Genomic DNA, 24,034 nt, shown 5'->3' on the forward strand with positions numbered 1-24,034 from the left:
TAACTAATAAGTAGGGCTTGTGGATTGTGGTTGTGTTGATCAACCAATAGCACAGCAAAAGATGTATGTATGCAGATCACAGTGAAAGACATAAATATGCAAATAGCGATCAGGATTTTTGTTTGTTTTTTTAAGACAAATTTCTCAGTTGTCATTTCCCAACTGGCAAGCATTCCTATTCAATATCAAAAGTTGTTCTGTAGTATGGATATTTCTGACAAACTTCTATGTGTTAAGCAATATTGTTTTACTCCTTAAAAGATATGATAGATAACTTGATTCTATCACAGTTTTTGCTATCTGTTCGTGAATTATAAGCTTGAATTACTCAGTTATGGCTTTTACAGTGAATACTTGTGATGTTTTACAATTTCAGAATGGCAGTAAGCTTAGCATCTTTGCTTTGGCCTTAAACTAATATTATTCCCTAAATTTCTTTTAGACATGATAATATAAATAAACAATTAGAATCTAGAAGTCGAACTTTAACTGCTTAACTTAGGAAACATTAGCAAAAGGAAAAATATATGATGCAAGAAGAATATAGTTGGTTTAACAAAATTTAAGAACATAATACAGATGGTTATAGAATAGTAAAATTATATTTATTTGTCTATTTATTTCCCGGTATTTTGGGGGGAAAAATTGATAGATTTATTTCGGTGTATAATTTTTTAAAAAGAAATGACCACGTAATTTTAAAAGAGATTGAGCCACTTGTTCATTCTCTTTGAAAAACAGATTTATATTTCTTGGTTGTTGGGAATAAGATGCTGATATTTTAGTGTTTTCTGAATTAAAGCTTCCAGAAGTTTGATTTTTTTTAAATTGTGAGATAATCTATAATGATCTACTCATTTCTATTATGTTTATATTATATAACCTATTATATTTATATTATATATAATATTAATGTTATAATATATAATCTCCACACACTACATTCAGATGTGCACATAATAGAAAGCTTTTTTTTTTATACCTGATCTAATCATCTTCATGAGTCCCACTAGACAGTAATGTGTGTCTGGGCTGGGGACAGGGAGAGGCTGGTTTGGGTCCTACTTACTTAAAACAGTACCTCAACCTCTTCTGTTTTAAAAAGTCTTTTCAAGGTAAATACTCACTCACTAATTAAGCTGCCAATAGAGCTTTTCCTTTCTTCCCTTATCCTAAAATTGTGTAGATGTAGGATGTGTTTACCAGTCCTTGATGCTGGGAGGAGGGCAACCAGCTCATCTCTCTCCACCTCTGCTGGTCTCTGTTTTGTGTAGTGTGTCTGGTTTGGTCTCTAGACTGCTGGCTTCTGAATCCTGTCTGGTTCCTTACTGAACTTGGAATATTTGATGGTGTTCATTATCGCTGAGTGCTGATGTGCAATTGACTTTGGCTATCAAGGTCCTTTACCCTCACCCAAGATCTTCTCACATAGCAATCTTCCAGTACCTCAGAGTCTTTGAGAAATTTAGGATCCCTGAGCTACCACACAAAAACCAAGCCTCTCTCTTTGGCCACCTCTCTCTGCCATTCACTGCCATATCCTATTAGATGTGATCTCCCATGGAACCTCTCTGGAGACTTACATGCTCCACATGGCTCTGCCTCTATTTTACCCAGAATTCTCTTACTTTCTTGATAGCTATCAGTACTTTCCTCAGAATGGTTCTGCAATGCCTCCTCTCTTAAGACATGACCCAAAATAATGGGGAGGGGGGGTGAGGGAAATGAAGAGGAAAACCTTTGCATCCCTCCTCCTTGTCCTCTCTGTGTCTTTCCGTCTCCTCCCCATAATCCAGAATAGAAAGAACGTCCCCTTTCTCTGCCTTTCTGGAAGACACTCTACATTTAATACTTTTTTTTCTCAGAAGAGAAGAAAGCATCCTAGGTCAGCCTTACTGGTAGGAATGATATCCTCTCTATGTCATGAAAGAAACTGTATGATCTGAATCAGGCTGGCCTGGCTCTTGATGTTGTAGCTACAGGATGATTTGTAGCTAAGAATAAAAGTGTTTTAGATTAATATTGCTTAAAGAGTATGCCATTACAGAATATATGTATTTCCCTTTGCTATTGGCCTAAAAGAAAAATGATCAAATCCTGAAAAATACACCCTCATTGTCCCAAACTCCAAACTCCATTTTTATTGAAAGGAATTTTAGATGTACTAATAAACATTAGTTTGAACATTACCTGTTTATAGAAATTTTTAAAAAGAATATGTATATATATGTCTTTGCATATATATATTTATTATATATATATCATAAAATGATCTGAGTTGATTTCCTAGTATTCAAACTTAACCAACTGAAAATCTGTCCTTGATAAGAGACATAAACATTCTGTAAGGCTCAGATGCATATTGAAGCATATTGTTGCCATCTTTCTGAACCAGTCCAAAACAATTTACATGATTATGCTTTACAACTAACTAATCTCTAACTATTTCAATAGGTTTAAAAGAATAGATTCAACAGGTCTAATGTGTAGCCCAGAAATCTGCATTTTTAGGGATTAACCATATGATTCTGATGCAAGTGGTCTTCAGACCATTTTTTATGAAATATATAAACTTGAAATTATTCTATGTGTGTTTATTACTTTACATTTCTGTTAGAGATATGGATATTCTTCATTTTATATAAAATTCACTAAGCTATGGAGATATACATCTACATGGTCCATAAATTTCAGCCCCTAATAGCACAAAAATGGTGGACTTGATATTTGACTTCTTAGTTTACTTAGTGATCCATTCTGTTCTATATTACCCAGTTACAGTCCACAGTCTTTGATTGAGGACCCAAAATAGTCTGAAAACAGCCCTTTCCATAGTGTCAAAAATGGGAATTTTAAAGAATAGGATGAAAACCAGTACAATGGATTGACAGGGAAATACAGATAGGCTGACGAAAAGAGGATCAGGCAGTTTGAAGGAAAGTCAGCAAACTCTAGTTGACTACTCTTAGATTTTGGCTCCAGGCTGTCAATTTTAATGTCTTGTTCACCCTCAGGCAAATTGGGAACTATTGCCACTGTAAAAACACATCTTTTTACTGGTTCTAACTCTAACACAACTTTTAAAGAAATAAGATTTGTTAAACTGCTCTTTGTTAAAAAAGCAATGTAGGCTTCTTAGAGAAAATTTGGAAAATACATAAAAGTTGAAAGGAGAAAATAAAATTATCTGTGTTTCATCTAATCAGATAGCATTTGAATTTATACACATCCACATACATCTACAGACAAGTGTATGTTTGTGTGCATGCATCTTTTAAATTAAAGGTCTCGTGGAGATATGTACACAGAAGAGGGCACAAACCATAATTGTGCAGCTTAATGAATTTTCACATGGTGAACACACCTATGTAATCACTGCTCAGAGCAAGAAGCAGAAATTAATTAGCACCCCAGAAGCCTAGCCTTATGATCATGCCAGTCCCTATTCAACCTTCTTCACGAGAGTGACCACTATCCTGATTTTTTTCACAATGGAGGGATTATGCCAATCTTGGAAATTTCCATCCTTGGAATCATGTAGTATGTAGTGTTTTGTGTCTCATTTCTTACACTCTACCTTATGTTCATGAAACTCATCCATGTGATTACTTCGTAACAGAAGTTTGTTTGTTCTTGGTACTGTATATTATCCATTGTATGTATAAAATAAAATCTATATAACCAACTACTATTGGTAAGCATTTAGATTGTTTCCAGGTTTTCACTATACAACACTGTTCTGGTTGTCATTGACGTGTCTTTAAATAAAATCTTTGGTGAGGGCGGAGTCAAGATGGCAGCGTAAGCAGACTCGGAACTCACCTCCTCCTGTGGACACAGCCAATTTACAACTACTCGTGGAAAAATTACCCCTGAGACAGAACTGAAAACTGGATGAGAGGAACTCCTGCAACAACGGACAATCCTAACTGAAGTGGAAGAGGCAGAGACACCCTTCTGGAGAGGAAAAACGCCGCCTTCGCAAGCCGCCAGCTTCACGGCCGCCGGGAGCAGCCCACAGGTACGCAGCCTCCCTGGAAGCGCCCCCGCTGTGGGCATTTTGTGGACCCAGCACAATCGACACCAGCAGCATAATATCTGACTGTGCCTGCTACTAAAACACTGGGGAGCGCCCCCAGAAAACCTGGTTCACAAAGAAACTAAAACTGGCTCTTAAAGGGCCCGCACGCAAACTCACCCGTTTCAGGAAGCATCCTAAAATCACCAGAAAGAAAGGTGCACAGTGCTTTGGTGACAAGAGACTCACCTAATAGGCCCTGAGTGCGTCTCGGTGAGGCGTGAGACCTCTCCAGGGACTGGGACATTGGCGGCAGCCATTGTTGTGGCCTGGTGTGGGCGTGCTGACACAGACGCCATTGGAGTTCTCCCTGAGGCCTGCTAGCCCAGGGTCTGCCCCACCCGCTAGAGCACCAATTTAATCCAGCTCAGCCAGGGCAGGCAGCCCACCCTAGAGACTGGCCCCACCCAACAACAAGCCCTCAGGCAACTTGTGGGCCTGCATAGTTTGGTGACTGGATTCTCTGCAGCCTGGCAACTGAGCCGACTTGAGCGGCGCAGGGTGTGCACAAGGAGCGGGTGGAGAGTGTGGGGCTGTGGCAGAGGGTGTGGGGCTCCTGCCGTGGAGAGACTGGGTCCACTTGGGGAGGTCGGGGCGCTCACACGGGGCAGGACTGTGTTGACTGTGTGTGTGGACCTGTGGGCGGCAGGGCTTCTCAGCCGCAGAAGACTTGTGCTTCTCAAAGACCCACATAGGAGGTTTGCTCCACCTTCCAAAACCTGAAACAATTGGGTGCTCCTGTGCCTGAGGCCAGCCCCACCCAGCTGCAATCCTCAGAGAGCTGACAAGAGACCTAATAGGCTAGAGGCTTACAGCAATTGTAAGGCCCTGAGCCTAACAACCTGCCACGGTGGGGGCCTACTCACTTAAAAGAAATACTGCAACACAAATGTGGTATTAGAACTTGCAGCCAACTGTGCTGGGGCTCCCCACACCTGATAAAGAGACTGAAGGGCCCACAACAACTACAAGCAGCTGAGCATTACAACAGCTGGCCAGGAGCATAACTCAGCCTCCCTGGGCACATACAGGGAAAGCAAACAGGCCACAGCAGAAGGATACACGTAGCCCACATAGGGGTCACCCCTGGAACATTGAGAACTGAGGGAAGCACACTGGAAGCCTCCTAAGCCATCACTTACATAAGGTCACCTATCCAAGAGCAGGAGACATAGCTGACCTACCTAATACGTAGACACAAGCACAGGGAAAGAGGCAAAATGAAGAGGCAAAAGAATACATTCCAAGTAAGGGAACAGGACAAAACCCCAGAAAAGGAACTAAGTGAAACAGAAATGAGCAACCTACCCGACAGAGAGTTCAAACTAAGAGTGTTAAGGATGCTCACTGATGTGGGGAGAAGAATAGATGAACTCAGTGAGAATGTCAACAAAGAAATGGAAGATATAAAAAAGAACCAATCAGAAATGAAGAATACAATACTGGAAATGAAAAATTCATTAGAGGGACTCAAAAGCAGAGTAGAGGATACAGAAGAACGGATCTGTGAGCTGGACGAAAGACTAGAAGAAATTACCCGAGGTGAACAGGTAAAAGAGAAAAGAATTAAAAAGACTGAGGACAGTCTAAGGGACCTCTGGGACAACATCAAGCACACTAACATCCGTGTTATAGGTGTCCCGGAAGGAGAAGAGCGAGACAAGGGGTCAGAGAATCTATTTCAAGAAATAATAGATGAAAACTTCCCTAACCTAAGGAAGGAAACAGACATCCAGGTACAGGAAGCACAGAGAGCCCCAAACAAGATAAACCCAAAGAGGCCCACACCAAGACACATCATAATCAAAATGTCCAGAATTAAAGACAAAGAGAGAATCCTAAAAGCTGCAAGAGAATGTCAAGTTACGTACAAAGGAAACCCCATAAGGCTATCAGCTGACTTCTCAGCAGAAACCTTACAGGCTAGAAGAGAATGGCCCGATATATTTAAAGTGCTAAAAGGAAAAAACTTACAGCCAAGAATACGCTACCCAGCAAGGTTATCATTCAAAATGGAAGGAGAGATCAAAATTTTCCCAGATAGGCAAAAATTAAAGGAGTTTGTCACCAAGAAACCAGTGCTACAAGAAATTTTAAAGGGACTGATTTAAGGGGAAAAGAAAAGACCACAAATAGGAAAAATTATCTATTTCCATGATTAGAACGTAATGGATACAAATGCACAGCAAAGAGGTTAGATATGATATCAAAAACATGAGGGAGGAGGGGAGTTAAAGAGTACAGCTTTCAGACAGAGGTCAAACTAAAGTGACCATCAATTCTGTATAGAAGAAGAAAGGAACAGAGGACTACTAAAACACTGAGAAAAAAAAAAAAGTTAAAAAATGGCAGTAAGTACATACTTATCAATAGCTACTTTAAACGTCAATGGACTAAATGCTCCAATTAAAAGGCATAGGGTGGCTGACTGGATAAAAAAACAAGACCCATATATATGCTGCATACAAGAGACACACTTCAGACCTAAAGACACTCACAAACTGAAAGTGAAGGGATGGAAAAAGATACTCCATGCAAATGGCAATGAAAAGAAAGCTGGGGTAGCAGTACTCATATCAGACAAAATAGACTTTAAAACAAAAACTGTAAAAAGAGACAAGAGCATTACATAATGATCAAGGGAACAATCCAACAAGAGGATATAACACTTGTAAATATCTACGCACCAATGTAGGTGCACCTAAATATATAAAGCAATTATTAACAGACATAAAAACAGAAATAGACAGTAACACAATAATAGTAGGGGACTTTAACACTCCACTTACACCAACGGATAGATCATCCAAACAGAAGATCAATAAGGAAACATTGGCCTTAAACGACACACTACAACAGACGGACCTAGTAGATATATACAGAGCATTCCATCCAAAAACCGAAGAATACACGTTCTTTTCAAAGGCACATGGAACATTCTCCAGGATTGATCACATATTAGGCCACAAAACAAGTCTCCATAAATTTAAGAAGATTGAAATAATACCAAGCATCTTTTCTGACCACAACGGTATGAAACTAGAAATCAACTATAGGAAGAAAATCAGAAAAGCCACAAATACGTGGAGATTAAACAAAATGCTACTGAACAACGACTGGGTTAACGAAGAAATCAAAAAATACCTGGAGACAAATGAAAATGAAAATACGACATGCCAGAATTTATGGGATACAGCAAAAGCGGTTCTAAGAGGGAAGTTTATAGCGATACAGGCCTATCTCAACAAACAAGAAAAATCTCAAATAAACGATCTAACAATGCACCTGAAGGAACTGGAAAAACAAGAACAAACAAAGCCCAAAATCAGTAGAAGAAGGGAAATAATAAAAATCAGAGCAGAAATAAATGAAATAGAGACCAAAAAAACAATAGAAAAAATTAAGAAAACCAAGAGCTGGTTCTTTGAAAAGATCAACAAAATTGACAAACCTTTAGCTAGACTCACCAAGAAAAAAAGAGAGAAGGCACAAATAAGTAAAATCAGAAATGAAAGAGGAGAGGTTACAACAGACACCTCAGAAATACAAAAGATTATAAGAGAATACTATGAAAAACTATATGCCAACCAATTCGACAATCTGGAAGAAATGGATAAATTCTTAGAATCATACAACCTTCCAAAACTGGATCAAGAAGAAGTAGAGAATTTGAATAGGCCAATCACCAGTAAGGAGATCGAAACAGTAATCAAAAACCTCCCCAAAAATAAAAGTCCAGGACCAGACGGCTTCCCTGGTGAATTCTACCAAACATTCAAAGAAGACTTAATACCTATCCTTCTCAAACTCTTCCAAAAAATTGAGGAGGGGGGGAAGCTCCCTAACTCATTCTACGAAGCTGACATTACCCTGATACCAAAACCAGACAAGGACAACACAAAAAAAAAAGAAAATTACAGGCCAATATCACTGATGAACATCGATGCAAAAATCCTCAATAAAATACTAGCAAATCGCATACAACAATACATTAAAAAGATTATACACCATGATCAAGTGGGATTTATTCCAGGGATGCAGGGATGGTTTAACATTCGCAAATCAATCAACGTAATACACCACATTAATAAAATGAAGAATAAAAATCACATGATCATCTCAATAGATGCAGAGAAAGCATTTGACAAGATGCAGCATCCATTTATGATAAAAACTGTAAATAAAATGGGTATAGAAGGAAAGTTCCTCAACATAATAAAGAACATATATGAGAAACCCACAGCTAATATCATCCTCAATGGTGAAAAACTGAAAGCCATCCCTCTAAGAACAGGAACCAGACAAGGATGCCCACTGTCACCACTCCTATTTAACATAGTACTGGAAGTCCTAGCCAGAGCAATCAGGCAAGAGAAAGAAATAAAAGGGATCCAAATTGGAAAGGAAGAAGTGAAACTGTCACTATTTGCAGATGACATGATTTTATATATAGAAAACCCTAAAGAATCCACCAGAAAACTTTTAGAAGTAATAAACGAATACGGTAAAGTTGCAGGATACAAAATCAACATACAAAAATCAGTTGCATTTCTGTACACTAACAACGAGGTAGCAGAAAGAGAAATTAAGAATACCATCCCATTTACAATTGCAACAAAAAGAATAAAATACCTAGGAATAAACTTAACCAAAGAGGTGAAAGATCTGTACACCGAAAACTATAAAACATTTCTGAAAGAAATTGAAGAAGACACAAAGAAATGGAAAGATATTCCGTGCTCTTGGATTGAAAGAATTAACATAGTTAAGATGTCCATACTTCCTGAAGCCATCTATAGATTCAATGCAATCCCTATCAAAGTTCCAACAACATTTTTCACAGAAATAGAACAAAGAATCCTAAAATTTATATGAAACAACAAAAGACCCCGAATAGCTAAAGGAATCCTGAGAAAAAAGAACAAAGCTGGAGGTATCACACTCCCTGATTTCAAAATATACTACAAAGCTGTAGTAACCAAAACAGCATGGTACTGGCACAAAAACAGACACACAGGTCAATGGAATAGAATCGAAAGCCCAGAAATAAACCCACACATCTATGGACAGCTAATCTTTGACAAAGGAGCCAAGAACATACAATGGGGAAAAGAAAGTCTCTTCAACAAATGGTGTTGGGAAAACTGGATAGCCACATGCAAAAAAATGAAAGTAGACCCTTACCTTACACCATACACAAAAATTAACTTCAAATGGATTAAAGACTTGAATGTAAGACCTGAAACTGTGAAACTTCTAGAAGAAAACATAGGCAGTACGCTCTTCGACATCAGTCTTAGCAACATCTTCTCAAACACCACGTCTGACCGGGCAAGAGAAACAATAGAAAAAATAAACAAATGGGACTACATCAAACTAAAAAGCTTCTGCACAGCAAAGGAAACCATCAACAAAACGAAAAGACAACCTAACAATTGGGAGAAGATATTTGCAAACCATACTTCTGATAAGGGCTTAATCTCCGAAATATATAAAGAACTCATGCATCTTACCAACAAAAAAACTACCAACCCAATTAAAAAATGGGCAAAAGACCTGAACAGACATTTCTCCAAAGAAGATATACAGATGGCCAACAGACACATGAAAAGATGTTCAAAATCATTAACTATCAGGGAAATGCAAATCAAAACTACAATGAGATATCACCTGACGCCCGTCAGAATGGCTATAATTAACAAGACAGGAAACAACATGTGTTGGAGAGGATGTGGAGAGAAGGGAACTCTCATACACTGCTGGTGGGAGTGCAAACTGGTGCAGCCACTATGGAAAACAGTATGGAGATTCCTCAAAAAATCAAGGATAGAACTACCATATGATCCAGCTATCCCACTGCTGGATATTTATCCAAAGAACTTGAAAACACCAATTTGTAAAGGTACATGACCCATGTGTTCATTGCAGCGCTATTCACAATAGCCAAGACTTGGAAGCAACCTAAGTGCCCATCAAGGGACGAATGGATAAAGAAGCTGTGGTATATATACACAATGGAATACTACTCAGCCAAAAGAAACGATGAAATCCAGCCATTTGTGACATCATGGATGGACATTGAGGGTATAATGCAAAGTGAAATAAGTCAGAGGGAGAAGGTCAAATACCGTATGATTTCCTTCATTAAGTAGTAGATAATAACAACAATAAACAAACACATAGACACCGAGATTGGATTGGTGGTTACCAGAGGGGAAGGGGGGAGGGAGGAGGGTGAAAGGGATAATTCGGCACACATGTGTGGTGATGGGTTGTAATTAGTATTTTGGTGGTGAACATGATGTAATCTATGCAGAAATAGAAGTACAATGATGTACACCTGAAATTTTTACAATGTTATAAACCAATGTTACTGCAATAAACAAAAAATTAAAAAAAAAAAATCTTTGTTGAACTTTTAAATATAGAAATATGTACAAATCATACTGAATAGCTGTATGAATTTTCACAGAATGAGCCCACTGATAGCCAAGGCGCAAATAAAGAAATAAGCCATTGTCAATACCCAAGAATTCCCTGCTATGCATGGTAATTTTTTAGTGACTGCTGGACATTGAATATGTAAAAATTATAAAGACTTGAGATTAAGTTATATTGCCCCAAAGAGGATTTACTTTTGCCTCTGTTAAAATAGAGGCGGATCACCTTAATCCAATCCGAGTATGAATGTTGGGTTTTAATCTGAGTAAGGTCTGGTCTAGACTTCATGCACCATTGCTCATGGAGTATAGAACTTCAGTGATCCCTACAGAAAGGATGAGGCATTCACCAGGACTTCTCCTCCTTGGTAGCTAGGAAATCTAGTTTTTGACCTCTCAGTCCCACAGCTGCTGCAAAATATCTTCAGATTCATTCTCTTAGTCACTTATTTATGCTCAGCTTTTTAGCCTCTCGCCCCACATCACTTACAGATTAGGAAAATTGTGTCTGTACTTTTTAAAAGTTGGGTAATTCTCTCATGCAGTTTCATCCTGCTTTTTCCTCCTTTTTATTTATGTATTATTAAATAATATCATAGCATAATGGATTTTTCATTTTTCAGCCTAGCGTCCTTTTATCCTCTAATTTTGGTCTCAGCCTTCTGTGATCTGCCCCACACTGAGACAAAGCGAGGTGGAGCACATGGACTGTACTCAGGCTTTGATTAGAGAAAGCAGTTTCCAGCTTGAGTCACACATGAAGATGTTCCTTGATTGTGCACAAGTCATTGACCCGCATAATATTCTCTGGTTACAGCAGGCCAGGGATTTCCCTTTTAACTAGGAAGCATATACTACCCATAACTTGACCTGCTTACCATTTCCTTAGGCTGTGTAACCACAAGGCAATCATTTAATTAGGGCTGTATGGTCCTCAAACTCTTGGTTTAGAAGTGAAACTAGAAAATTACTACTGTAGTATTTTCTGACAGCATTTGCCTACCTGAAAATACCCATTTGACGTACTTTGCTATTTTATAATGTACTAGTTTTATTTTTAAATGGTGAAAAATGTAAACAGTAAAAACTACAGAAATGTTACCTTTCAGAGAAAAAGGGGTACATGTGTGTATAAACAAAAGCTTGCCACCTATAAAATGTGAACAAGATAAAGATAAAATCAGTTTCTAAAGTAAGCCTTCAGGACATAACTTGACGTTTTCAAGATGTTTGCCCTTTAATATCATCATTTGCTTTTTCTGTCTGTTTTTGGAGGTGTTTGAAAATGGTAAGCTTCCTCTTTTTTTTTTTTTTCTTTTTTAGAAGGCTAAGGAGTACGAATAGGAATGAGACAATTTTCAGATAGACAAATGCCAGGATGACCAAATAACTGACATCAAAATAAAATAACTGCTCTCATATTTAATCCCTTATTTTTTCTTTAAGACCTCAACTGCCACAGTAAACGTGGTGGTGACAGATGTCAATGACAATGCTCCAGTGTTTGATCCCTATCTGCCTAGAAATCTATCTGTGGTGGAAGAAGAAGCCAATGCCTTTGTGGGTCAAGTAAGGGTAAGTGGAATATATATATCTTAAGCATATTTTTTTAAAGTGAATAAATGTTTTATATTTTACTTTTGAAAAGATATTCAGCTGACGCAATGTGTTAAATGATAGAGCATCAGAATTATTTGAAAGCAATCAGTGAGATCACTTGAGTGTAAGACAAGCTGGTAATAAAGTGCGTTCATTCTCAATCACTGTGCTGGATACTCTTCAAGTTTTTTTTTACAAATCAGATAGAGTCCATTTGGATTTAACTTATTAAGCTTGTTGATTTACATTTTATGACCATTGTGTAATTTAAACATTGATTCGGTTGAGACTATTCTTTTCTTGTTAATATACATTGTTTATTTTTTGGAACTATAATAAAATATTTTTAGAGAAATATTTAGTTAGCTATACCATTAAATATGAATTTGGAAATGCATACCTGAAAATATAAATGTTTAGATGTAAATTCATTTGGTTGTGTAAATACATCTTTAGTATCTACTATGTACCTACTATGTACCATACATCCCTTGTCCAGCATACTCAACACTCATTTCTAGGCATGTTCTCCTGATTCATAACTGGACATATTAGCCAGTTTCTGTAGTTCTTTTGATGAATAATCCCATTTTTCTTAAAGCAGAGACAGTACTTCTTCAGTTGGGCCATGCTTGGTCTTGAACATAGTTAACAGTCTAGAAGCCATAAGATGAGGGCAGATTTCGGGGGAGGTAGACATATTTTAAAGTATCTACCTCAGATGAGGCATCTATGTGGTCTCCAGGAAAGAAAAGAACTCTCCTATAGTAAGGAGTGAGTCATCCAGGTGTCCCAAATCCTGGTTTCAGGATCCTGCCCCTTCCCTGTTAAGGCTTGGAGCTTTAAATAGGAGATTTGCTGGTGCTTTGAAGTAAGCCTTCTCTACAATTCAGCTACTCTTACAATCAGATAAAAGTTCTGGTTTTCAGTCCAATTTTCTCTCTGGCTGCAAAAGAGGAAGTTTTCTTTAAATGGTGTCATAGAGACCTTCTGACATTTACACCACGCCCTGAGATTTTGATTGGCTAGTTTGAGCCCGTCAGTTTTTTCCCTCAGAGCGCTGACAATACTTACAACAACTACCAACTCCATAGTCTTTATTGTTATCACTGTCACTACTTCTCTCAAATCCTAGATAGATTGCCTAAGGCATACATCCCCTTAAGCCTTTATGCCATCCCAATTCGCCACAGGGAGAGTTTTGGTAATTGTGCTGGTACAACATGCCAGGTGGCCTTGATGCCATGTGGCCAGCAAGCCAGTCAACTCCAGGACCTTACACAATACCTCTGGTGTGAAAGGTTTTACTGTGGATTCTACAAGAAAAAATCCTGTAGACAAAAGATTCAGGTATAAATAGTTTTTTGAGACGTTTAAGTAATGCTAATAGGGAAGGGAGGAAGTGATGCAGAGAAGAGAAGGCAGCCGCTAAAGGGATTGCTACTAAACCAGCTATCACTAGGAGAACTGGAGCTTAATCCCAAGGGCAAATTCTAGGAAATAGCACAAAACTCATGCCCCAGAATTATCGATCTTGAGAAGTGAAGGAACTGGCAAATTCATACACAAAATCCTGAAAGTTCTTGGTCATTGATGCTATGGATGGGGGCACATTTTTCGCACTTCCTGCCTCCAGCACAAGCAAGCAGCCAGCTCTCTGTAGTTCTGATATAAGGGCACTCAGTCAGCCTGCAGATACTAGCAGACAGAAGTTGGCGAGAGAGGATACATGCTCTGAGGGACATATATGGGACACTGACAGTTTCTATTACACTAAGCAAACAAGGTGATAAAATCTAGAAAATGGGCATGTGCAGAGAACACAGAAAAAAGGGTGATGCTGAAGTTGACTCATGAAGGATGAATACTAGTGAGAAGGAAATGAGGGTGTTGGAAACTATCTAGAGAAAGGTAATTGCATGAATAAAATCCTAGACAAATGAGAGCCTGTGACATGTCATAATGACAGTAAATAAGATGTGCTACATCATAAACATTTCTCTATGCCATGTTGTAGAAGGTACTGGGGGGACCCCTAGGGTTGGAGATGTGGCATCATAGATTTTTTATTTTATAAAGATTACTCCTCTGTAGATTGTAATGAGAGATTCTGTATCCAGAAAGCTGAATTAGAAGGCTATTATAATAGCCCAGATATATGAGGCTTGAAGTAATATAATAGTATAATATTATAATTATAAATATATATAGTATAATAATATAATAATATAATCATAATGATAATTAAATTACATTACAGTTGTCACTCTAGGATGCCACATTGATGAAAACTGAAAAATTTGTTTAGTCATATCTATCAACTATTCAGATAAAATGAGCAGGTATTGATCATTTAGGAAAATTATTTTTCCCATTTTTCTGAATTTACTTAGCATTGGAGAGATAAAGCCCATATGGAATATACAGCTAATAATACATAATTAGACATTAATATGATGATTAATTTTTAGTTAATTTTATTTTTCCTTTCTCTTAACTTACTTTTGCCACTTTTCCCAGTGATCCTTTGTCTTTGAAAAAGTTGCAGCATTAAGTCCTTTTTTATTGTCTCCTAGTTCTTACATTTGATGAGAAATGGTCTCTATAATTTATTTCAGCATTAAGAATTGAAATACAGACCTTAGAACAAATAATTTGTCAGTAATTTTCCTGGTCTTTAGGCAATAACATATTTTCATAAAAACTAAAATGAGTTTGAAAATACAAAGGAGGAGAAAAATCTCCAAAGCAGGTGCATGCGACTGATTCTGTACAGTTCCAGAAAAGTTATAATGTTCATAGAATGGAATTTTGATGCATCATAACGGTCTCCTGTTGCTACCTAATGATGATTATATAATACATTAATTTCACTAAATGACTCATGCTCTGCTTATAAAATTTAATTTTAATTGTCACCAAAAACTATTAAGACACACTTAAAACCAAGATATGCATGGTTAGTTATTGTACTGAATTTGAGTTACTGACTTTGAGTTTTGTTCTAATGATGTTTTAGTATAAATAATCTAATATTTGGATTTAAATGCTGAAGGAACTTTTATCTTCTTTTTATTTATTAACATAGGGTTGTAGTATCAAACTTTGTTAAATAGGGCATACTTCTGAAGCAATTTTTATGGATTATACAGAGCAAAATATTTTATTGACATATTAAAAAATAAACTACAACCAGTAATTTTTTAATGTAGGACTTACTATGAACAGGTATAGTATACCATACTTAAATTGAGAATCTTCTCCATATTCTCAAAGCACTTACAGTAGCAGTGTAGTGGGGAGAAAAGATGTATGCAGAATAAAACCTAGCAAACACAGTAAGAATAGGCTCTGTGTTTCTGTGTCGTGTCAAATGTGTCATACCGATTTTTTACTAAAAAGAATGAGAAGTACCACACAGGACTAAGGTAGCTATGTCAGGGTTCATGGGAAAATGTATCAATCTGCAGTATCTTGACAAATTAGTGAGATTCTAGGTTGAAATCAAAAGGAAATAAAGATACCAGACAGATGTGATACAAGACAGAATTGAGCTGAAGAGGCAATTTGAGAACAAGTCAATGGTCTGACGGTAATGGAAGATTTATTTAGTGGAGTTCTGGAAAATTGGTTAAAAACATGTTGAGTTCAGATGGGGAAGGCCAGGAAGGCCTAATGAAATAGCTATTGATACAAAGACTTGACTTGTCAGTGTAATGTTTTGTTTAGTACCCTTTACAGTATTTCACAGGAGGTAGAATCTAGAGGGTCTATATGCATATCTTGACTCTGGACCACAAGCATACCAACAGTTCATCTTCAGAGTGGGTCTCAGATATAAGAGGCCTCACATCAGCTACTGACAAACTCTGAGTTGATCCCAAATCCCTGGGTCTGCAGATACCCAGCAGACCACAAGAGAGAGAGATTATGCAGTAGAGAAGATATATATTTGTATATCATATTTATATCACATATATAAATAATTTATGTATGTATGTATTTACTTATAGTTGATAAATAAGGTAAATAATTGAGGGTCAAGCTGGGTCTATTGTTGGGATTATGTTATCTTAAACAGGTTGGGTAAACTGCTTGGATGTGTTTCCCAAATCCTATTTATTCCTGGAATTGAAGGACCTGCTGAGAATAATTCATCCTCATGTGTAAGAGTCAGGCAGATGAGTTTGGTCCCATTATGAACCCTGGGTCTTCAGAAGCAAGGAAGTGTGATACTTAGTTCAATATGGTGTCTCTCATTTCCATTTGTCTTCCCAACTAAGGTCTGATGGATTCAATCTTGAGTCTGGGTTGGGGAGTGAGAAGATAAAAGGAGATCTATTTCAGTAAACACTATCTTCCATTCAGAGTCACAAAGAGAACTTCCTTTATACTTGTCTAATAGAATTTAGCATGAAGGAGAATGAGATGGTGTTTTTACTTTGGCATACTTGACAAACAGTAGGGGCTTCAGCATGTCACTGCGTGCACTAATTTGGGGTGAGTGGAGGTTGGGGGGAGGACAGTGGAGCGAGGACACCTTGGAGCTCATATCAAAGGTGTCTAGTGTCCCGTGAGGAGTTTCTTAAGGGCTGGAATTCTCCTTAAATTCTTTATCTCTGTTTTTCAGAGTAGCCCTAGGCATGAATGCGTGCACAAAATGCATCAGAGAAGGCATACTTGGAAACAACTTTGCCCGTTGAGTTTAAACAAGGTTCTCAGCATTGTATGCAATAGAGAGTGAGCCTCTCCCCAGCCAACTTCCAATTAATGCCTTGTAGAAATTCTTGTGCTGAACTGACTTCTAGCTCTAAGTAACAAAAATAGAGCCCTGAGTCAACAAAATATTCTTCCAGTTCTAAAACAAAAGAGGCTGAATTTATTTAACCCGAAACATAAATGTATTCCCAATAGGAGACCTGCATGCTAAGTCTTAGCTGCGATGAAGTGGTAGTGATTCAGTTTTAAACCCTTAGAGCAGTTTTAAAATCATTAGTAAACTGCAGTGTTTAGAAGGGTAGTAATGGTGTCATTTTAAAAAGAAATCGATATTTCCTTCAACTATGCAATTTAATATTGAGCAAAATAAATCCGCACCTCAGTGGTCTGTCTCTGATTAATGTAGTTGTCGGTTCCCTGTGTGGGGTTCTAAAAATGAAATGGAGGTGGGAGTTTTATGGTGTTTTATTTATTTTTTGTAGCTCAGCGTGACATTCAACAGTGCCTAAAACTATAATGCTTCTTTTTTAAGTGGGGAATTTCATGTGTTCTCTTGTCAAGTTGAACTATATAATGCAAACAGTGGACTCAGTCGAGTAAAGAAAAAAGCCCACACAATTTGAAAAATCGGTAACGTCCATTTTAATGCTGCTACCTAAGACTATAATGGAGATTTATCCGTTGCTTGTGAATGTTTTTGAAACTTGGTGATCTTTCAGATATTCAATAAGCAGTTTATAAATGGATTAGGAAATTTCATGCATGTATTTTTACAATATTTACTTGGGGCTTACCCTTTCAGCAGTTTTTAGTCTTACTATCAGCTACTTTAATAAATACATGCACATGCGCATGTATTTGTGTGTGTGTGTGTGTGTATAAATATTCATAGTTGTATAATCACAGATGTACGATGAATGATATGCAGCCCCAACCCCAGGGTCACCAATGACCTCTTTGTTGCTAAGTTACTCTTTATCTGAATAATTTCACTGCTGCATTTGAAATGGATCTCTCGCTCCTTCTTGAGACCCTACTCCCTACTTGCTCCTGGTTTCTATGTTTGAGCGTGTCTGATTCATTCTGCCTTCCCTTTATCTGTTTGCTGCTTAAAGCATTTTTTAAATAATGTATTATTCCTTTTTTCCTGGCTTTATTAATGTATAATTGATATATAAGAAGACTACAGGTAATTAATGTATACAGTTTGGTGAGTTTGAGTTTAGACATACGTGACGCTCGCGATATCATCACCACAGTCAAGGTAATAAATCTATCCGTAATCTCCAAAATGAACTTTTGATTTTGGAAGTATCTTCTCTGTTGTTCTTCTGATTCTATGTGTTCCTTTTGGGAAATTCCATTTACATTAAAGCCCCCAGTTTTTATTACATTTGAATGCTGATGTCTCCCATGGCTATATCTTTAGCCCCTTCTGCTCCTTTAACCTATAGCCTCAAATAGATATTTATCTATAAAACAAGCCCACTTGAATGTGCTATAGGCACCTCAAATTCAACATGTTTAAGATTCAACCTTTATTTTCATCTTCTGCAGAAAAGGCTCCTTCTTCTGAATTTTGAATCTCAGCTAATCATCCCCCAACCCAAATGTTGGAGAGCCATGCAGCCTCCTCTTTCTCCCTCACTGTCCATATCCAGTCAATCACCAATCTTGATAATTTTATATGTTTCAGATTGTTCTCAAATTTTCTCCTTCTCTCTCCAAACAACCATAGTCAGGCTCTCATTATTTCTCACCTGAACTTTTGTTACAGCCTCTTAATTGGTCATCCTGATACTAGTCTTGACACCTAATGTAAAGTGCTGGAATGATGTGTCTAACAAACATAGTCTGACCAAAAGAGGTATTCCTCAATGCAACAAACATGGCACACCTCCCACTACTGCTTTACAACCTTACCTCCAGTAATAATAACCTGCTTGTCATCACTAATATATGTTCCCAGAACTCTCTTATGTCTCTTTGCCTCAGCTCATGCGTCCCGCCTTGCTTTCTTTTTTCTCCATTCTTGTTTTTTTTTCTTTTTTTTTTTTTGTGAGGAAGATCAGCCCTGAGCTAACATCCATGCCAATCCTCCTCTTATTTTGCTGAGGAAGACTGGCCCTGAGCTAACATCTATTGCTAATCCTCCTCCTTTTTTTCCCTTTTCCTCCCCGAAGCCCCAGTAGATAGTTGTATATCATAGTTGCATATCCTTCTAGTTTCTGTATGTGGGACGCGGCCTCAGCATGGCCGGACAAGTGGTGCGTCAGTGCGTGCCCAGGATCCAAACCCAGGCCGCCAGTAGCAGAGCGCGAGCACTTAACCACTAAGCCACAGGGCTGGTCTCTCTCCATTCTTTATCTAGATACTTCATCCTGGAAAATTCTAGTCATAAATAATCTCTTCCAGAAAACCTTTTCTGAACTTTTCTAAGTATCCCCTACTCATGGTCCCATATTATACTGTGCACAACTTTTTGATAGTACTTACTAACGTAAATTGAAGTTACCTGTTTATTCAAATATCTTGAAAGCAGATATTTGAATGTGTGTCATATTGATCTTGGAAACCTCATTACCCAGCCCAATATTTGGCTCTTTAAGATGTTAAATTGAGCTAGACCTAGTGAATTAAAATTATCGAAAAGTAAATTTTTACACTGAAGATTAATAAATGTAGTAAAAAGAGAAGAGGTATAATAAATGTCCACATTTAAACATACATATTGAACTTACCTTACTCATATACCCACAAGTAAATAAGTTCTCTTGATAAAGAGAGAAAAAGTTTTGATATTGATATCTATCTACTTTTAGAATTTCGGCACCTAAAATAGTACACTAGAGTTGGTTTAAAAAGCAGTGTTAATGCAAAGAACAATTGAAATTTATGTTGGTAAAGGGCAAAATATTTACCACCCATGAGACAGGGAAACAATAATGAGGGATATTCCCAGGTCTAAGAAGATTGCATGGAGGAAAACTGTAGCAGACATGCTGCCAGCCTACTGGGTCACGTATTTGGAGTTGTGTTTCCCATTCACCCATTTAAAATATGTACACTATTTAAATTATAGTATTTGTCTAAGAAGAAATAGCAACTATTTTTGCCTCCCAAACCCCGTTCCATTCATCTAGCTGTGCTTTTTAGTGCTACCTTACTTATTTATGAGATCCAACTTTATACAAATTGCATTTCTGTTTTATAGACAGCTGAGAATTCGTGGTCTATTCACTTTAGTTGGATTCAGGTATCCTTCTCTACAAATGTTATAGCTCGCTACAGTTACTTACCCTGACTTTACTGCCTAATTGGGGCAGAAGCTTGGCAATCAACTTTAGGTTTTACGGGAAGGATTCCAACTGTTTCTGAAGGTTTTATTATGACCAAATTTTTAAAGTCCTCTAAACTTGAAGAAACATGTGTAATATATGGGATGTGATTTAAACATAAATGCACAATTTAATAAATTATTATAAAGTAAACATAAATGTAAGTACAGCTCAGATATATAGTGCATCACCAGGAAAGCCTTCTGCATTCTTCTTCCGAGTCGCAATCACTTTCCTCCACCTCCAGTTAACCACTATGATAGTTTCTTGCTTTCTATTGTAGATTTACCAACTCAGTAAGTATTCATAAATAATATAGTTTAATTTTGACTTTTTTTTAATGTATATAAACAGAATTGTAAAGTATGTTTGCTTTCATATCTGCCTGCTTTCATTCATCTTTACCTTTCTATGATTCAACCACATTTCTGTTTATTCATGTGCTTTATTTGCTGTGTGTGGCCATGGCACAATTTATTTTCTTATTCTTCTAATACTAAGTATTTGAGTGGTTTCCATTTTGAGGCTATTGTAACCAGTGCTGTTGTGGATACTGTTATATAATTTCTCCTGGCACATGTGTCTGAGTTTCTCTATGTTATGTGTATGTTTAACATCACTGAAATGCCAAATTTGTTTTCCATCTATGCTAAGAATTCTCTGAGTTAGTGGCAGTCTCCATCTGCATTCTTGGTGTGTCACTCTTTATAATTTTGACCAATCTGGAATAGTTTTATTGGTATCACACTGTGGTCTTGATAAGCATTTCCCTAATTAGATTGAACATCTTTTCATATGTTTACTTGCTATTTTGCTTTATTTTCCAAAGTGCCCTTTTAAGGCTCTTATGTTTTTATTTACTGAGTTGCCATTGATTTTTCTTCTTGAATGCTCTTTTTCATCTGTGGGATTTCTTGATGTATTCAAGATATGAATCCCTCCTTGTTACATGTATTTCAAACATCTTCTCCAGCTCTGGGGCTTGCCTTACACTTCCTTAAAGGTGTCTTTTCATGCACAAAGTTTTTAATTTTAAGATTGTCAACTTTATCCATCATTTTTCAACTGTTACTTGCTATCCTCAGATCATGAAAATATTCTCCTATAATATTTTAAAGTACTTTATTGTTTTGTTATTTGTATTAGGTCTATCATCTGAAATTAGTTTTTGCGTATGATGTAACATACAAGTCCACTTTCATTTTCTTCTGTATAAATACCTATTTATTTAGTAGGCAAGATTTTCCACTATATTTTCTTCTAGGAGTGTTACAGTTGCAGATCTTATAAGTCTTTAATCCACTTTGAGTTGATCTTTGTGTATGGTGTAACATAAGGGTCCAATTTCATTCTTTGCGTGTGGCTATCCAGTTTTTCCAACATCATTTGTTGAAGACACCATCCTTTCCCCATTGTGTATTCTTGACTCACTTGTTGAAGATCACTTAACTGTATAAGCATGTGTTCATTTATGGGCTCTCTCTTCTGTTCCATTGGTCTATTTGTCTGTTTTTATGCCAGTATCACATCTTTAATTATTGTAGGTTTGTAATATATTTTGAAATCAAGAAGTGTGATGCCTCCAGTTTTGTTCTTCTTTCTCAAGGTTATTTTAGCTATTCAGAGTCTTTTGTAGTTCCACATAGATTTTAGGATTGTTTTTCTATTTCTGTAAAAAATTACATTGGGATTATGATAGGGATTTCCTTGAATCTGTCAAATGAACATTTTAACAATTTTAATCTTTCCAATTCATGAACATGGGATGTCTTTCCATTTATTGATGTCTTCTTTAATTTCTTTCATCAATTTTCATCTATTTCATCAATGTTTGTCTTTTTCATCAATGTTTCATCTATTACAAGAGACAAAGAAGGTCATTATATAATGATAAAAGGGTCAATTCATTAGGAATATATAACAATTATAAATTTATATGCATGCAGTATCAGAGCACCTAAATATATAAGCAAACATTGACAGACCTGAAGTGAGAATTAGACAACAACAGAGTACAAGCGTGTGCCATATAACAATGTTTTGGTCAATGACGAGCAAAATATATGATGGTGGTCCCATAAGATTATAATGGAGATGAAAAATTCCTATTGCCTGGTGATGTTGTAGCTGTTGTAATGTCATAGAGCAATGCGTTGCTCACACATGTGTGGTGAAGCTGGTGTAAAAGAACCTACTGTGCTGCCAGTTATATAAAAGTGTAGCACATACAATTATGTACAGTACATAACCCTTGGTAATGACAATAAATGATTATGTTACTTGTTTATGTATTTACTATTCTATACTTTTTTTCATTATTTTAGAGTACACTTTCTACTCATATTAAAAAAGATTATTGTAAAACAGTGCACCACATTATGCTGGCAGCAGCCTCATACGTATCATGTTCACGGCATCTCTTAAATGCCTCATTTTCTCTTGCACTTAGTTTAATCTCATGTTGTTTTGTTCAGCATGGCCCCTAAGCATACAGAATCCACTACTAACATTGTCGTAAGAGACCACATCGAGTGATTGGCCTAGAAATGAAATTAAAAGTGATTAAGGACTATGAAGGCAGAAAATCACTGATGGTTATTGTTCACCAGTCAAGCATGTCCCACTCCACCATTGCTACAATCCTGAGGAACAAGAACAAAGTGACAAAAGCTATTAAAGGATCTGCTTCTGAAGGCAACGAGACTAACAAAAATTTGAGAAGGCCCTATATCAGACATGGAGAAACTTCTAATGACCTAGATTGAAGGCCAGACACAGAAATGTATCCCTCTCAGCACCATGACAGTCATGGCCAAAGCAAAAAGTTTGTTTCTGATGTTGAAAGAAAAGGCTGGACCCTACTATGATGTTGAATTTACTGCTAGCCTTGGGTGATTTAAATGATTCAAGAATCATTATTCATTAAATAACGTGAAAGTGAGTGGTGAGTCTGCAAGTGCTGATCTGAAGGCAGCTGAAGAATTTTTGGAAGCTCTAGATAAGCTGATTGCGGAGGAGAATTACTTACCAGAGCAAACATTCAATATGGATGAAACCTCCCTATTCTGGAAACGAATGCCTGAAAGAGCTTTCATCCATAAGGAGGCCAAGTCAATGCCAGGTTTCAAGGCTTTTAAGGACAGGATAACAGTCTTGCTTGCTGGCAGTGTTGCAGACTACAAATTGAAACTCTGTGATCTGGCATAGTGAGAACTCCAAGGCCTTCAAGTATATGAATAAGCACACACTGCCAGTGTACTACAGGGGCAACAAGAAGTCATGGAAAACCCAGCTCCTCTTCCAAGATGCCCTCCTGAATTACTACGCCAGCAAAATGGAAAAGTACTGTTTGGAGAATAACATACCTTTCAAGATTTTGTTTATTGTTGATAATGCTCCTGACATCTTCCTTTCATTGGTGATCTTCATCCCAATATCAAAGCTGTGTTTCTTCCTGCAAACACCACCTCTTTGACCCAACCAATGGGTCAATGAGTTATGACAGCTTCTAAGGCCTACTACCTGAGGAGGACCTTTGCCCAGGCTATTGCTGCAACTGAGGAAGACACTGAGAAGACACTGATGCAATTCTGGAAGCATTACAACATGTATGACTGCATCAAGAACCTTGCTTTGGCTTGGGGTGATGTCATCAAGTAGTGTATGAATGGCATCTGGAAGAAGACACTCAGGAGGTTCATCCATGACTTCAAAGCCTTTGCTAAGGATGAGGAGCTTGCAAAAATCAACAAGCCTGTGGTTGAGATGGCAAACAACTTTAGCCTGGGTATGGATGAGGATGACATTGAGGAGCTCCTAGAGGTGGTTCCTGAGGAATTGACTAATGAGGAGTTGTTGGA

General features: G+C 37.3%; 1 protein-coding gene across 10 annotated transcripts in view; it reads left to right on the top strand.

Annotated features, from left to right (window-relative positions):
* The window catches only part of PCDH15 (protocadherin related 15), an 800,695-nt gene that overhangs the window by 543,502 nt on the left and 233,159 nt on the right, over positions 1–24,034 (top strand). For all 10 annotated transcript variants that reach the window (XM_058543433.1, XM_058543426.1, XM_058543425.1 and 7 more), the window contains one exon: positions 11,965–12,093. In XM_058543433.1, coding sequence (XP_058399416.1) covers positions 11,965–12,093 — 129 coding nt within the window. The remainder of the gene's footprint in view (positions 1–11,964; positions 12,094–24,034) is intronic.

Source organism: Diceros bicornis, chromosome 6, assembly GCF_020826845.1.
Source record: "Diceros bicornis minor isolate mBicDic1 chromosome 6, mDicBic1.mat.cur, whole genome shotgun sequence".
NCBI lineage: Eukaryota > Metazoa > Chordata > Mammalia > Perissodactyla > Rhinocerotidae > Diceros > Diceros bicornis.